Source organism: Telmatherina bonti, assembly GCF_933228915.1.
Source record: "Telmatherina bonti genome assembly, chromosome: 20".
Taxonomy (NCBI): Eukaryota; Metazoa; Chordata; class Actinopteri; order Atheriniformes; family Telmatherinidae; genus Telmatherina; species Telmatherina bonti.
This window is the reverse complement of record NC_136618.1, coordinates 14287645-14305021: the sequence shown is the minus strand read 5'-3', so window position 1 is coordinate 14305021 and position 17377 is coordinate 14287645. Positions and strand designations below refer to the sequence as shown.

At 38.6% G+C, this 17377-nt stretch overlaps 2 protein-coding genes across 2 annotated transcripts in view; both read left to right on the top strand.

The window, feature by feature from the left end:
* Positions 1–3499: 3499 nt before the first annotated feature.
* Positions 3500–7623, top strand: commd3 (COMM domain containing 3). The gene is made up of 8 exons (XM_079259491.1): positions 3500–3641; positions 4456–4567; positions 5785–5848; positions 6037–6071; positions 6606–6666; positions 6742–6798; positions 6891–6944; positions 7377–7623. Exons 1-8 carry the CDS (start codon positions 3503–3505, stop codon positions 7434–7436), a joined length of 582 nt encoding a protein of 193 aa, XP_079115617.1. The 5' UTR covers positions 3500–3502; the 3' UTR covers positions 7437–7623.
* A 1114-nt stretch (positions 7624–8737) lies between these two features.
* The window catches only part of bmi1a (bmi1 polycomb ring finger oncogene 1a), an 8962-nt gene continuing 322 nt past the window's right edge, over positions 8738–17377 (top strand). The window contains exons 1-10 of the mRNA XM_079259490.1: positions 8738–9085; positions 12411–12556; positions 12725–12821; positions 13291–13346; positions 13946–13993; positions 14075–14183; positions 14737–14776; positions 15103–15201; positions 15373–15453; positions 16503–17377. The exon at positions 16503–17377 is cut by the window's right edge and continues 322 nt beyond it. Of these exons, the coding sequence (XP_079115616.1) occupies positions 12445–12556; positions 12725–12821; positions 13291–13346; positions 13946–13993; positions 14075–14183; positions 14737–14776; positions 15103–15201; positions 15373–15453; positions 16503–16850 (990 nt within the window). The 5' untranslated portion in view covers positions 8738–9085; positions 12411–12444 and the 3' untranslated portion in view covers positions 16851–17377. The remainder of the gene's footprint in view (positions 9086–12410; positions 12557–12724; positions 12822–13290; positions 13347–13945; positions 13994–14074; positions 14184–14736; positions 14777–15102; positions 15202–15372; positions 15454–16502) is intronic.

Genomic DNA, 17377 nt, shown 5'->3' with positions numbered 1-17377 from the left:
TATTTTTGGAGACGAGTGCTAAAAGAGTCAAGGAAAATGAGTTCACTGTAGATATTATTTATTGATTTGTTTTTCCCATGAAGTCTTTAAATTTTGTATTATCGTACCATTTCAAAGTGGATTCATTCAGTTAAAAGGTAAAAAATAAATAACATTTATTGTGGCTTAAGTTATTATGTCATACACGGAATTAATCGATTTTATGAGATATAACCCAAAGAGAACTTTTAACAGCCTTTGACCCGATGTGAGTGTTTAAAAAACACGCCAAATGGTAAATCCTGGGGTAATCCTGGGCTAAAAATCACAACATCACCCCGGGGGCTGTTTTTTCCTTGTTTTTTTTTTTTTAAAGCAGTTTGACCCAGTTCAAATGCCAAAATAAAAATAAAAAAAAGGTTTACGCCTTCAGCGTTTATCGAGATGGTTATTCCCACATTTAGTCAGTGCGCATGCGTAGAAGGATAAACAAGAGACTTCTTACATGTAAAGTATCAGAACAGACACTGCAATATACTCCATGGATGCATAGCTTATAGATAGCTGGCATTACATGCATGGCGTATTGTTAAAATAAGGGTAAAAATGCAATAAAAGGAATCTGCATAAACGGTCTGTGTGAAATAGACCTATCTTTTTATTATATAAATAAAAGATAAAGAGTAATCATGCAATGGCATTAAGTGTCCATCTCAATGACTATCATGCTTCCAAATTTATTGGCAACTACTTTAAGTTGCAACCATTTTTTACAGATAATTTAGCAGCAACAAGCTTTTAAGGCTCTGTTGTCTTGATGACAATGCACACATTCTGTAGGCTCATGTTACTGCAGTTTCTTCTTAAAGGGGATGTTTTCCGATTGTTTTATTATCTAAAGACAACAATTCAATAAGCTTTGAACAATCTTGTGACAATTATTTACAACAAGGCGTGTCTTCTTATATAGAGCTTTGCAAGTAAACTTCATGCAAACATTTGACAGAAAATATAAGTTTCCAGCAGAAAAATGCACTTCAGCTGGTTAAATATGAGAATGTCATTTCATCACCATTCAACTCAATCTTTCCAAACTTCTTTTTTCACTCGCTTCTAAGTTTAAATAGTCCAAAGTGTAAAGGTTGTCCAGGTTTTATCACTCAGATTTGACAATTGACTGTTTTTTTCCAGGTCATTGATCAAATCGTGCTTCTTTCAGACACCTTATTAACTAATATACTGGTTTATTCAGCAGTATGAAGCAAAATATCAAAAGGACTATAGCTTATACAAGATCTTCTGAGGTGCCACGGAATCGAGAGTGCAAGTGAAAATTTCTTTCCACATAAGTAGTCCACTTGTATCTTTATTATTAAATTATTCACTGAATTAATGAGAAGGAGAGTGTGACATATGGCGAGTTGTTCTGTTTTATGTTAATAGGACAAGCTGAAGAAGACATTGAAAAAGACTTATTATAGAGAGAAGAAGCAGAGCTAGATGTTAAATGATATCCTTGGATTATCAACCTTTTACTGAAGATGCACACAAGCAGCTTTTTGTTATAAATAGTCTATATGTAAAGCCAGCGTAGTTGTTAAAAGCGGACATATCTGTTACAATTACTGATTTCTAATTTTACATATAGAAAAAATAAATAAGAAACAAGCAGCGATGCAAGTCTGCACAGACGAGTTAAAGAGGAAGAAAATGAAGAGAGAAGAGACAGAGAGAGTAATCTGTTTCACAACCCGGAGCCAAAGTGGACTTTGTCCAAAACGTGTCTGGCCATGACGGAGGCTGCAGTCGTCATTTCTTCATAATGAACGGCAGATATCTCACTAATGGGAAAATATGCTGCTTAGATTAAAAAAAAAAAAAAAAAAGTAGGAGGTAATTAAAGCAACGTTTCCAACACGGTAACTTATCTGTCAGAACGATGCAGAAGATTGTAAAGTGATCAGATAGATGGGAAAGACAGGACAGAACATGTCGTTTCGTTACCATGTGACCTTATGAGTTTCTTTTATTACGATTTTTCTTTCTGCTTCCGGCAGTCGGTCGTATTTGCGTTCATAACCAACAGTTAGTAGTGAAGTTGCGCTTTCTGGTGCAAAAGGGAATTTCCTGTAGTTGCGCTGCTGTCATGAGGTCCCAAGTCTAGACTGCTGCATTTTTCAGTTTCAGTTTACAATGAGGAATAAGTCTGATTAAACAAATAGACAAAGATCTTGAGATGATCTTGCCAGATGTCCATAAGTTCTTCTAAACCAGTAGTGTTTTTCAGATGACCGTTTCTTCTCTATATGCACCATTCAAATTACTATATTTTCCGGCTTATTTTGGAAAATACCTTTACAGCTCAGCGACTTTTCTTCTATATAAAAAGTAAAGGTTGTGTGATGGTGAAAAAAAAAAAATCGGGTGAACCATAAAAAGTCAAGTCAAAACCGCATGCCAGAAAAGCAGCGGGTAGAGTGTTTTAAGACATAAAAAGTTGAACATCCACTCAATCGACACCTCAACTTAAAAAAGAACACAAAAATCCATCCATATTTCTTTACTATTTATTGTAATTAGGGGTCGCGGGGGAAGTTGCAGGCGAGAGGCACCCTTGCGTCTTTTGCAAGACAAGTAAAAAAAAAAAAAAAAAAAAAAAAAACCAAGATAAAATAAAATCTTGGTGCCTGTTAGTTTTGAACCATGAGTGAAAACGGACAATTTAAAAAATCTGGTGACTTTAAACCGCTCTCAAAGACAGAAACCAGGGTATAGTATAATTAATGAAACTGAACTGCGCAAAAAGTTGATTTAAACGCTGCCAACACATGCAAGAGTTGGATAATGTGCATTGTTGCAAATGCTGTCCAATGCATTTAGTAGATTTTCCATTTTAAATGGACACTGAACATCTTGCGCTACTTGTTGGCTAAAAAACTGCATGATCCAAATATGTCCAGATATAATCCTACTATTTATGCATGTATCCATATATGTATGTATGTATGTATGTATGTATGTATGTATGTATGTATGTATGTATGTATGTATCTATCTATCTATCTATCTATCTATCTATCCATCCTAAGGGGGTAAAACATAAGACTATTTACTTGAAAGCCTGATGAAAGTGGCTATAACCACATATCAAGCATTCCTGGATATTAATGGCCCATTAAATTCATTAAATAATGTGCTACAAATAACATGATATGATAGGCAAATTTCTAATAAGTCACTTCGACTATCAGCTGTTTTATTCCGTGGGTGTCTTTAAGAAGGTGCTACAAGTTTTGGTGAAAAAAAGGGGGAAAAAAGTAATAAGACTCCCACCAAACTAAACTGGACGTCCAGTGCTGAGAGTCCTTCTGTCTCGGGAATCCCGGGTGAACTAGACAGCTTCCAACCTCTTTCTTACTCTCTCTCTCTCTGTAAATAATTCTTTGCTCAATGCTCTGCTTCTCCACCGCTACATCAGCTGATCAGTCACGTGGTCTGATGTCGTCAGTCAGCTTTTAGCAAAATGGAGTTATCTGAGTCTGTGCAGAGAGGGCTGCAGGCTCTAGCCGATCCCTCCATCGTGGACCAAAACAGCTTCCAGGTGCTGGTGGAGGTTTCTTTCCGGAGTCTGCTGTCTTCTAATGGCGACCCTGCGGTGCTCGGTGAGCCGCTGCCTCAGCCTGAAGCTGTCGCTTTTGTCTCTGTCGCTGCTTCCGGTTTCCCCTTGGCGTGGACTTGTAGCAGACTCGATGTTTGTGCGTTTTTTTACGGGTCTTCTAACGGGATTTCTCAGTGTTTAGATGCTCAGATCTTGATGTGGTGGGTTAACTCAGACAGTCGCACATCGGCTGCATTAAAGTGCGTTTTTCTGCTTTGCATTCAGCAGCAGTCACACACCTCATTGGATGTCTGTTGCCATTGCAGCTACATTTGAGGCTACTTGGTGCACAAGAAAAGCTATTTTAAACAATTTTAGCCCATATATATGAATTACGATCATGCAGACACATCCAGTTGATCGCTTTAATCTTGCTTAAAACTCGGTTTTGATTTTGACACGAAATATTCTAAATTAGCCTTAATCAGTCTTTGGCCACTTGGGTCCTACAACTCTGTCGTAATTACCGCAGTTTTCTCCTCATTCTGAGTATTAACGAAGCTGAGGAACAATCCGGTTCACTTTAGTGTCAGAATTATTTAGAAAGTGAAGTGCCCACCAGACAAACAAAACAAAAGGACCCCCGCTCCCGGCTGATGCAGCTGAGGGTCCCATTCACATGCAAATCATCATTGATTTCCATTCTGCGCGTCAATCTGGAGAACCCAGATATGGATCGCGAAGCCTTTACTGATAATTTATTTACACCAATCTGTTGTGTCAGAAAAGGAATATAGTCTGCATGGCTTCAGTCTTTGTGAGCTTCTTTTCTTTCTATCTTTCTTTTTTTTTTCTTTACTTTATTATTTTGGTTTCAGATAAGTCCGAGCTGAAGCACATCGAAAGAATCCTGCTGAAGCAGATTCACACTGCAGCGACCACCTTCATCCTGGAGGCTGTCAAACACAACGCAGACAAATCAGCGATAAGGTGGGCGACGTCAGACAGAGCAGGGGGGGTTGTCGTCTACTGGAACTGTAGCGTGAGTTATTGTGTTCAAATAAATGCCTGAAGTCTCCGAGAGTCTTTCCTGTTTGAGCGGGCCAATACAATATAATGTGATAACATGTTGGACATGTCGCTATTTATTGCATAGGACCACCCTGTTCGCCACTGATTGTATCCCCCTTAAAGACCAAGAAGCCCACAAGAGTGCTCTTTTCAGTTAAATGTGGGAAATTTTATTTTTCTCGCATGGATTCAAATATAAAAGAATAAAGCTCCTGTGCAAATGCAACTTTTGAAATGCAGAGACAAAGTTTTTCAGGGGAGGTCTTTTTTCTTCTATTAAAACAAGCTGTGGATGTGTTGTGCATGCGGCCTGCATGTCCCAGATGTGTTACAGCACTGGATGTTCTGCCTAGTCTGGTTATTGTTGGTTTTGAGGGAACTAATCTTATTGAGATTTTTCATTGTTGCCTGTTATTATATTGGAGTTTCCTTTTTTTTCTTCTTTGTTTAAGTTGGCTTTTAGTGGTTTGACAAGAGAAGGGAGCATGTTTGGTGGGTTATCAGAATACAGTAGGGCAGTTTTTCTGTGTATAACCAATTAAATGGAATGCAATCATTCTTCATGCATTGTGATAGTACAAGTGAAACAAAAAAGGTAACAAATGAAAAGCAGACTTCTTTCCTCCCAACCCCCTATGTATTGCATTCACTGATGTTCATTTATTACTCATTTAACCTGTTTCAACTGTTGAATGTTTTACCACTGGATGTAGTCATTAAAAAAAACATTAGCTGAATTTTTTTTTAAAGAGGGACATAAATAGCTCTTTTAAGAAAAGAAAAGGCAGGTGACATATATGTGGTCAGTGGTGACACACACTCTTTACTAATATACATGATGATGCCTGGGATAGTTCTTACATGAATCACAAAATGTAGAGGATATATCTTGTTGTCACAAGTGTGTGTCACAATTTAATCAGCAGCAACATGTACTTTCAAATACTTAAATTTATTTTATTTTTTTTTATTAAACATGATGTACTTAACAAACCCCAAATATTAGCCATGCAGCTAAAGAGGAACTGAAGTATTTGCTCCCTGGTTATCTCATGTTGCTTTAGGGATAAAATGGACTGTTGACTGTGAAGAAATGAAGACCATGTCAAGTCAAAGTTATTTTTTTCTTGTTGTAGCTCCATCCTTGAGGAACTCACAGTCAGTGCAGAAAGAATAGAAGTTTTTTATAACATCTATCAGGTACATTTCATTCACATATATATGTACACACACACACACACACACACACACACACACACACACACATATATATATATATATATATATATATATATATAAAATATAAAAAACACAATTTAACAATTCACTGAAGGATTATAACGCTAATTTGCTGGCTTCTTTTATTTTATTTCATTTTTTATTTACAGAAACATAGAAATGACCTGGAACATCTACTAGGAAGGTAAGGATGAAAGCAATGTTTAGAGCTCTCTGCAGCAAAAACCTAAATGAATGTGGCTTAATGTTTTTTCAAGAAAGGCTTTACTTACTAATAATTTTGTTACTGTTTTTTTCACTACCTAAAACTTTGTTGTCAGTATATAAGACATGAAAGCTGGAGAAGGATAAGGGCTTTTTAGATCTGAAAGGGGATGGAAATATGGGCCAGATCAAATACTGGACTGGATCTGCCTAAAAGGGAAGAAAAGGAGGCAAGTTTTTGCTTCAGCTCATTAAAAAGCTGGGAAAGTCTATGTTGAGTGCTTGTTTGCAACAAATGTGACTTTCCAGGCTGTATAGCATTATTTGAGGTAATTTTTCCAAGTTGATTTGAAGCCAAACCAAGTTTAGGAGACACACACCTTAAGAAACTGTTCCTCCCAAGTTTATGTTGCAAAAAAATTCCCCAAATAGCGTATTGTTGCTTTTTGGTGGACTGTATGCCCCAAAAAAAGGATACAAACAAAATCAAAAGCCTATTCTCTCTCTCTTCTAGCATAGGAAGACGTCCACCTCAGATTAATGACGTTTCGTGGCGTCTACAATATCACACCAAGGTAAGCAAATCACCATTGATTTATTTATGGATGCTATTTTTTTCTCCTTGTATTAAAACCAAAATGTTTCTCCAGAGCGGACAGCTCGACAAAGTCAACGAGCCTTTCTACTTGATATCTCTGAACACTGAGGTAACTCAGTTGTACATAAGTCCCTACTGAATTTTCCTGAAAGTCTGGTGTGTTTGTAGCGCTGATTAGTTCTGCCTGTTCTTTTATGTTAGAACGGGAGCTCGTCAGAAGATATCAACTTTACCTGCACAACGGAGCAGCTGCAGGTAAAAGAGACTTGATGTGTTGCATCAGAGCTCAGAGACAGATTAAATAAATAAACAAAGGAATAAATAAAAGGGTTTGGTTCGCATCAGCAGTTTCCCCAGAAGACTCGTGTTTAAAATGGCGCAATATTGTATCTGCTTTTCATTCACAGAAATATGATTTTCAGTACTGTAGGAGCACCACGAGAAACTTTAGACTTGGTGGGGTTGATGCAGAAAATATTAAATTTATAAAATTAACTCTACATAAACGTTTTATAGTATTGATGTGAGTCATTTAGTTTCTTACAGGAGAACATTGCCTCATTGTACACTTGGATATTGTAAAATGACTTATCAGGTTTTTTTTTTTTATTTAATTAAAAATTTTATGTTTTCTAGCCCCATCGAAAATAAGAGCTTTTTTTTATTTTTTGTTTGTTTGTTTTTCAGGATTTGGTGGGGAAGTTGAAGGACGCTGCCAAAAGTGTGGAGAAAGCGAGTCAAATGTGATCCTCGACCTTTATTCCAGTGTTCTTTTGTATTTGCGAACGACATCCATTTACCAAAATGACATCTCCACAACTTGTTCAAAGTTAAAAAAAAAAAAAAAAAAAAAAAAAAAATCTCTCCTCTTTGAAGAACTTCACAGCTTGAGGTGTTCTCTCACATGCAGATAAATAATAAATAAATAAACAAATAAAGGGATTACCCGAATTTGTGAAGCGTCTTTTTGGCCGAAAGGTGTCCTCTTTATGAATGCGAATGAAACCAAACATTTTGCAAACACAGTCACTGAGGGATTTTTTTTTTTTAACCATAGCAGCGATGTCTTAAGTTTCCAGAAGCATTCGTTGCTATAAGAAGGTCAGTCAAGCACAGTCCTTCCTGTGGAACTCCATTTTTTTAAAACCAGAAAACAGTCTTTCTCAACTAAATTGCTTGTATTTTTTTTGCCTTGTTTCCATCCAGAAAGCTTTACTTACCTACACCATCTCAACTAAAACTACAAACGCACCTCAGTTGAAGCTGCAGAAAAATTCTCTAAACATCCGAGATGCAGGATAAAGACAAGGCTGTGGCGCTTTTTGTCCCTTTCTTTCTTGGAAACTAAAGGCTATGTCAGGACAGCCCGTGACAAAGGTTTGACATTAGATGCCATTTGTCACGTGGACATATGCTAACCAAGTATGTGGGGTCTTTGAAAGCAACGATCAACAGAGCTTAACAAAGCACGCTGCCCCAGCAGACTTGGCATGCGTGGTCAGGACATTGAGGCATCTGATGGTAGAAGCGACGCAAACGTGTACAAGCGCGCGTGCTGCTGTTTATTTTTAACATCAGAGAGATGATGGGCACCATAAGTGTACGCCCTTAATCATAGTGCCAACTGCAGAGTCTTGATCAACTGCGGGGTCTTGCCAGATCAAACTGGGCTGTTTTGTGAAGGGTCAAATTGCGTGAATGTGGAATGTGTGTTATTTTGTATCATGCGTCATACACCAAGAATACACCGACAGTAATTTTTCATTCGACCTTAAAGCAGCTGACCAATGTGATTTAAGCTCAAATAAAGCTTCAGTTGCAGAGTAGTTCACACGCATTTACTGTTAAAGCGTGTTCTTGTGTACACATCTGTGATTTCTATTATTGTGTGTCATTGCGGAGTAGATTTGGAGAAAGCGGCATACACCGACAGTAATTCCCAGTCACCCTTAAGCAATGATACCACGTGACCAGAGCGGGGCGGTCGAACTACAAGCCATTTTGGGGACGGTGTCAGTTTCCACGGAGCACACACACATTCACACACACATAGACTGCTGCTGCATTTCACTGGCAGGGGGGCGAAGCGGATATTTTGGAGGCAAAGTTATCGCAGCTGAAGTGGGAGTCTTCCTGAACCGAACCCGCGGAACTGAGACGTTTTTGAAACCGCAGACTGGACACGCACACGGCGGGAGCGGTGAGAAAAACGAGGAGTTTTTATTCGCACATCTGAAATGCGCTCCGGTCCGCCGCCGTGCGCTCTCCGCCACTGACAGCGTCTGCAGCCTGCTTCAAGATGGCGGCTCGGCTCCTATTCATTTTCTGCTGATCGCTGCTCCAACTTTCATTGTCTGATCGCCTCAAGACTTACTGTTTCCAAGCCAAGCCTCCAGGTACGTCTCCTTCGATATCGTCTCTAACTAACGAGGGCTAAAGCCGAGCTTTGAGGTCTGTGCTTTGTGTTTTTTCTCCGCATCGATCCAGCGGTGGATGTGGTGCTTTGAGTGGTGGCTGCAGCTATCACCGACGTGGAGCTCTGTGTCTGCTCGCCACTTGTTTCTGGGGTTGTTTTTTTTTTGCAAAAGCTATTCCCCGCTAGGCTGTTAAAGCCAATTAGGACCCAAGTACGCTCACCTTTGCATTGTGTAGTGTTTGGTAACCTGTCCGTATAACCTGGGCACAATGAAGGTTTGCGTTGTGTGTTTTGGATTTATGTAAAGTGGAAGATCAGAGGAGAACAGGTCTGCGTTGACTGGGATCTGAACGGCAGCAAGTGCTCCAAACGGTCCTTCTGTCTACATAATTTCATGTAGTATCTTCATTTTATAGAGTTGGGATGGTTGGAGTGTTATGAACAGGCTCTTGTGTGTTTTTTTTCTGAACATGACCGAATAACAGATTTATTAACTTATCTTGCCTGGCTCTGGCGAACGTGACGTGGAGGCAAACCATTTCATTTGTGTATAAATGTTTCATGACGGCTTCTCCATTAACACTAGATAATGAAAAATCCGAAACTATGGGTTTTTCAAGTCTCATGAGGTTAATAGCGTGATTACTACGGGTTGTTGAATTTTTGTGAAATAAAAAAAAACCCCGTCACATAGGTCTCAATACAAAGGGCGTAGCTGTGTCACATGAAGCAGGAAAAGGATGGCTTATTTAACTGATTAATAGCGTTTAGGCTCGTTGTATATTCGTAACATTTTCACAAGAAGGCTAAACGGCAAACTGGCGTCCAGTGCGATACAAAATCACATCATGACAGTCCGGTCAGGTCTTCTATTGAGAGCTGAAATTAGGATTTTTTTTCCCCTGATGAGGAACTAGGGTGGTTAATGGATGAAAATTAATGCATTTTATGAGGTTGTCAGCCTTCAGGTCTTTGAATAGATGTGATTTTGTAGCCTATATCAGACCAGGAACACTATCGGTGCAAAATCCAATCCAATGAAAGTTACTCATTTTACTTAATGACTAAAGAAGTCACACTGCTTGTGTCAAATGAATGATCTATTTTCCATGTTGTCTGACTGTTTATATTATTAGTTTTTCATTTATTCTCATTTTATATGTATTTTTTTTTTTGCCAGTGGTGAATTTAATTGTGTTGTATGCAGCTGTTGATTTGGATGTTAAGTGGAACCTTTACATAAGAAAGTGTTGCTTTGGTGTAATTGAAAAAACTATGGAAAACTTCACTGATCAGATTAGATTTGTACAGAATTGATTGTTTCAGTTGTGAAGTGAATCTATAACTGAGACCTTAATCTGGTTATATTGGTGCACCAGCACATTTACAGCATTGTTCTCACTGCGGATAACTTTAGGTTTGTTTTGGAGTTCTGTGGTGATCGACTCTAAGTCTAATAAAGTACTGCTCCCGCAGGACAGAGGGACAGCAGTTGTCCAAACACAAGTCAATCGATTAATGGCGCAACAGGCTCCCCACGCATATATGTAGACATTATCCATCATTGCAAAGTGTGAGGGAAGTTGTTGTCCAAACTTGCCTGCAGAGGTCTGGTTTGGGACTGGTTTGGGACGGGTGGGAGAGGTCGGGTGGAGCACTGAAACCAGCCTGGACACTGAGGTTGATGGTGCCGAATGTGGCTCCGTGAAGTCACAGTGTGCGTGTAGATCTCGATGCGCTGGCTGTCATCCAGCGTTTAAAGAGGGTCAGCTCCTCGTGGAGCTGCAGTCTCAAGGTTTTATAGATTATATTAATGACTTATCTTTTTTTTTTTTTTAAGTTATAAATATTTTTTAAATTTTATGTCTTTAAATGACAACAGAGGGCACAATTAAATTTTTTTGACAGCGCAAATTGAATAATATGCGCCAAACCCAGTTAGATTGACATTTTCTTACCCTCCACTTTAAACTTATCCGATGACCCATAAACGAGAAGTAATTTGTTTAAAAATGGCATAGCTTATATATGTATATATAACATGCAGTGAAAGACTTTATCCGCAACTTCAGCTCTTGTTCATTTCATTGAGTTCAGATAGCTTTTTATACACACGGAGCAGGATGTTGTTGCTTAAAAGATGCATGTACATATGTGGTTGATAAAGTAACAATATGAATAGCAGCCCATGTTATGGTTTGGGTTTCAACTTGAGCCTAGTCGCTGCTGTCTGGCCATGTTGCTGCTGCACGGCGCTGATTATCGCGCACTCGCCATGAAACACAGCGCAAAGCGAAGCTGGAGAAATATGAGATCACGCTTGGTTTTGGACTTACCCACACCACTGTACAACCCCACAAAAGCCACCCACAGACCTCATCTAAAAGCGTCTGATACAGGCTTTTGTATGACCCCCTTTAGCGAAGGAAACCCCGCAGCCCGTTGAACCGATACGAGATTTTTTTCCTCTACAAAATGGCAGCCGTGCTGTCGGTAGCCTGGCAGTCCAGCGACTGCCTGTGTGCGCGCGGAGGGACCGAGAGACTCGGTCCTCTCTGTCTTGCACACCGACAGCTCGCCTTGCTGTTGTTTTGGTTAGACATCCAGTCTCGTTCTGGCCACTGGCGACCAGCCATGTGGGCTAAAAGCAAGGGGAGTTGCCATAGAAACGATCAGGTTTCCCCCCACAGTTTGTATGGCACACCTGACGCAATGAGTGGGTTCCTCTTATCAACGAGGGGCGCCACAGACTTGTAGCCAGTGTTAATGCCACTAAAATGCTCCAGTTTTCTGTTAAATTTGTGTTATTGACTGATCCGATGCACAACAGTGTTCGTGATTTCATCTCGTACCTCGTGTCATTGCTGTTGCGGCATTAATTTAGAACAAAACCGGCGTATTCTCTCTACAAATGAACAAATGATTTGTGTATTGACTTATTTTTGTAGGGCCCCCCTGATTTTTTTTTATTCAAACTCTCTTTTTCTGGTTTGTCTGTAGCACATATCCCACTCATATTGCCTGTTCTGCTTTGAATAATGTCGCTTATTTGATGGAGCGACGCGCTCTTTTCATTGGCTTCATCGATCTTTTTTTTGGAAATTACTGATTTATGATATTTGACTGAGATGTTTCTACACCAGTCTGCCACCGACAAGTGATCGGTTATTTCTGGATTAGCATAAGAGATTATGTTGCTTTAACAGAGTCAAGCAAATAGCAGGATCTATCCAAATGGTGCCCCAAAGAATAGCCGCAGCCTTCTGATGCCTCCTTTGTTTTTTGTCCCTGTCCTTTCCACGTAGGGTTTATTGTTTTACCTCAGTTTTTTTTTCAAACATGCATCGGACGACCAGGATAAAAATTACTGAGCTCAACCCTCACCTCATCTGCGTCCTGTGTGGAGGATACTTCATAGACGCGACCACTATCATCGAATGCCTTCATTCATGTGAGTTTTTCCATATGAAAATCTAAACTTTCCCTCAAGAGTTAAAACTGTTAAAACCTCCCGCAGTCTTGACACAGTGAAGATATTTCTTCTTGAACTTAGATTTTATGCATCGACATAACAGAAAATCTAAGATGCAGAGGTTCTCTTCTGTCTATCTCTTCACAGTTTGCAAGATGTGCATTGTGCGCTATCTGGAAACCAGCAAATACTGTCCCATCTGTGATGTACAAGTGCATAAAACCAAGCCACTGCTCAATATTAGGTAAGAACTGGTCATAATAAAGTTTTTACCATATTTAAACTAAACTGTAAGATTTCTTTCTTTTTCCTTTTGTTTGAATTTATTATCTTAATCATGTTTTGTGAACCTTAAGTAAGCATTTGTGTTATTGCATATCAGTGTGTCTTTTTAAATCTCAAGTATGTATATTTTTTAAGGATTTATTATCTTAAGCAGCCACATAACTGATTTTAAAGTCCTTCCTACCCTGTTTGTTGCCTTTGTCGTCTCTCCACTGAGGAACTGAATGACTCATTTGTTTAAAATGTGCTGTCAGAAGTTGCCTTGTACTTCCTCACAAGTGAGGCTAAAAATGTTCTTTAATGTGAGAAATTTTTATTCTCAAACTCATGCTTTCAAAAGTCCTTTGTCTTGGCTTATCTGACCAATTAAACAAACTGTGTCCGTTTTCTCCAGCAGACCAGCATGTTGATTTTGCTCTGTTTTGCAGGTCTGACAAAACTTTACAAGACATTGTATACAAACTGGTTCCAGGGCTCTTTAAAAGTAAGTCCATCATAGCGGGCTTGCATATTTACAGCTTTTTCACATTAATCTTCTGAGTGTCTGTTCTATGTCATCCAGAACTGGATAAGCACAGCAACTGCAGTGATATTGGTGCAATTTTTAAAAAAAGGAATTATGGAAAATGTTTTAGACTTTAATTGACTTCCCTCACACACCACCTGATATTCATGTATAGATATGTTCAGTTATATTCATTTAATCAGTTAAACATATTTAAAATGAAGCACCACAGGGAGCTGAGTTGCTAGCTCATGCTGCATCATATTGCTTCTGATGTCTTTTTAAAGTTGGTGAAAGTCAGACAATAAACAGCTGGTGCTAAATCTCATTCATTAGAAACATTTAGGGGTTTTCACAAAGCTTTGTGGACATTTTTATTGCTTTTAAATGATTCAAAATGTACAATATACTTAATCAAACTGAACAGTATTTGTCTGACCACAACTTTATTAGAGAAAATCACATTTAGGGATAAATAAATGTACTGCTGGCACATTCACTGTTTCAGCAATGACAGGATCTGTTTTTGAGAAAAAGAAAAAACTGCCTTGTAAGTTTCCCTTTTTCACTGTGCTCAGATGAAATGAAAAGGAGGAGAGACTTCTATGCAGAGCATCCTGTAGATGGTGAGTTGTAAATAGAAATTATTGTCTGTGATTCAGATTCCCCTTTTCTCAGTCCCCGATTTTATCTTGTTTTTATCAAAGCTTCCAATGGATCACATGAGGACCGTGGGGAGGTAGCAGATGAGGACAAGAGAATTATTACAGATGATGAGATCATTAGCCTCTCCATTGAGTTCTTTGATCAGAGCCGGTAAGCATTTGTTTTAAAATCATCCTTTTTTTTTTTTTTCTATTTTAGGGTAGAAGTTAAGAGAGTGCCCTTCGTAAAATGTTAAGAGAAACTATGTGCTAAATTATCATGTCTTGCAACAGAAATATACTGTTTCTGAAAATGCAGCATTATAAATGATCAAATCCCACATCATATGGATCATCATATGCAGACATGCATTTACACAGTGCAGTCATGTGGCTTCTTCATTCTTAAAAAGAGTAGCTATTTTTTATATCTTCTATATTTCACCTTTACAATGGCCGCATAATCCCCAAGAGATATTTTTTCATTTTTTACCATCTTGTTTTCACAATTTGCAAAAGTGTGTCAAAGTATGGTGATTCTTACATAGTGGACACATTTACCCCCATTCTTGCAAATAATTCTTGCATTGTGTAAAAGTGTATGTAAATTATGATATAGGGAAAATTTTGAGCCTGAGCGAGTCTTGCGGTTTCGTTGCATGTTAAATGTGTATATGGCAACAGTGGAAGGTTATTTATGTATTTTCTGTGTTTATTATGTGCAGACTAGTGGGTGGAATAGAAGACAAGCAGTCAAAAGATCAGGTAATGCATGTTGATTTTACTACAGTTCTTCTTAGCTTTCCATCAGTACCACTTTCTAAAAATGGTATAGTAATGTCAGTCTTACTCTACTGTTTTTGGAAATAAATTGTGCTGACCAACCATAAATGTAGACTTATTTCTTATCACTGTTAAACAGTCACTTTGCTTTAGCAAAGGAAACCTCTTCCCTTTATGTTAAGGTGGTCCAACCAGATGTAAGTCTGGTTGGACCACCTTAACATAAAGGGACTACATTAGTCACTTTGCACACGGTCTTATTAAATTCCAAGTTGTAATCATGTTGTAAATCTTAATTTTGTTTGCAGGTGACTAACAAGAGGTACCTGCAGTGTCCAGCAGCCATGACAGTCATGCATCTGAGGAAATTCTTGCGTAGCAAAATGGACATCCCAAACACCTACCAGGTATTTTTTTATGTTCATTTTAAATTATTTTTAATTCAGGAAAGGTTTTTATGATGTAATAATTTGGTTTGATATTTTATAGATGAGTGTTACAATTGATTTAAATACTTTTATTCTCTAGCCTAGAAACTCTTAATACAATTTACAACTTTTCCACCTCCCTCCATCCAGGTTGAAGTGATGTATGAAGATGAGCCTCTTAAAGATTACTACACATTAATGGACATAGCCTATATCTATACTTGGAGAAGGGTAAGCAAAGTTAAACTTGTCATTAAATACATTCCTTTTGATTAATAATAATTCATTAGATTAATGTTTATATAATCACATCCTTTAAAATCTGCTGCAGGAAAATGAATAAAATTATTTTAAGTTTTGCATTTAAAAAGTTCCATTTTCCTACAAGAAAATTGTTAGTTTTTCAAATGTGATTTAGTTTGTTTAGTTCTTTTTGTCATGGATTTTTTTATTTCTTATTTTTTTGTGTTATTTGGGATTTTTATGAGCTTGTTTTAAAACAACACACACAACACATCTTAATGCAATGTCATTTTGAATTTTTAAATGCAATTTCATGCCATACAGATTTTTTCAAGAAAAGATAGTCCTCAACTGCAAGACTAAAAGTTGTGGTTGTTATGCAGCAAAAATGACAACAATTAAAAAAAAAAAAGAAGACACTAATATTACAGGGGTATGAATTGACATGCTTGTTTGTATGCAGAGTTAAATGAACTGCTTATTTTGATGTGACCAACAGTTTTGGGGTTTTATTGTTTGACAAATCTGACAAATATAATATTATTTTGTTGGAAATTTTTGGGCAATTGGGGGAAAAATTTTTCTGGCCTTAAATGTAGATTAATTAGATTACAACAAGATGTACTGAACTTCTCGTTAATATGCATGATGTGCAATGATTATCCATACAGACTTTCACTTTGACCTTTTTAAAGGTAGGGTCATCATATTATTTATATTCCCCCACAATCTTTAAATGAATCAAGTCTGTTTAAAGATGGTTTCTTAGTTCTTTATGGAAAAATGGAAAGACGTGCCATTGTTATAGTTTTTTTTTTTTGTTTTTTTTGTTTTTTTTGGGAAACTATTCTCATTAATCAGTCTCATTCATTCATTCATTCATTATCCTGACCGCTAAATCCAATGAAGGGTCGCTGGGAAGCTGGAGCCTATCCCAGCAGTCTTTGGGCGAAAGGCAGGGTACACCCTGGACAGGTCACCAGTCCATCGCAGGGCTTTACTCAGTTTCATGCATCTTCATTCAACCTTTTCCGCAGAACGGTCCGTTGCCTCTGAAGTACAGGGTACGACCCAACTGTAAGAAGATGAAGGTGAGCCACGCGCAGCAGGACGGACAGAACAGCGCAAGCAGATCCGGTCCGGAGAGCGACTCGGCCAGCGACAAAGCAGGAAGTCCAGCCGGCGCCCCTTCCACTTCGTCGTCGCTGCCAAGCCCCGGTACGCCTGCGCAGTCGCCGCACCCTCAGCTCCCACACGGCCCCAGCAACGTGAACGGAACCGCAGCTGCCACGACTCAAACCCCAAGCCGGCCTTTCACCCAGTTCGGCAGCGGTGGCAAACCTCGGAAGGTTTCTCTGAATGGCTCGTCAACGTCGTCCGGATGACGCGGGGCTCCGGTTTCGTGCAGCCAACGCCAGACTTCCCGCTCAGCTGATACTGTTTCCATGCCAACGTAGTTCCAATTGTGTAGACAATGTTCTCTCTCTCTCTCTCTCTCTCTCTCTCTCTCTCTCTCTCTCTTTCTCTATTTGTTGTTCTAAAACTTATGACGTCACTTTTAAGTTTCTACGTAGCGGAAACAGATTTTGTGAAAATAAACGGAACGAGATTGATGGCGTGGGAATTATGATCTGAATTGTGACGTTGAAGGGGAAAAAAGTTTGGAAGAAGGAAAAACATTTATCTTTTTTTTTTAAAGCTAGGCTACATCTTTATCTTACAGAGGTGACTGAAGGAACGTGACGTTTTATGTTTTGTTTTATGCTTTTCAAATGAAACGTGTGTCTCATGATTATTTCATGTGTATTTTCGGATGTTTTGAACCTCTGTTTTAAACATGCATGCTCACAGTGACACTTTTCAGCTCTGACAGAGTTAGACGTGCCACCTTCACAAAGTAAAAGAAAACAGA

Coding starts and splice junctions, on each gene's coding strand:
- commd3 (XM_079259491.1), top strand. CDS start 3,503: ATGGAGTTATCTGAGTCTGTGCAGAGAGGGCTGCAGGCTCTAGCCGAT. Junction 3,642..4,455: donor TGGCGACCCTGCGGTGCTCG/GTGAGCCGCTGC, acceptor TTTTGGTTTCAG/ATAAGTCCGAGCTGAAGCAC. Junction 6,945..7,376: donor GCACAACGGAGCAGCTGCAG/GTAAAAGAGACT, acceptor TTTGTTTTTCAG/GATTTGGTGGGGAAGTTGAA.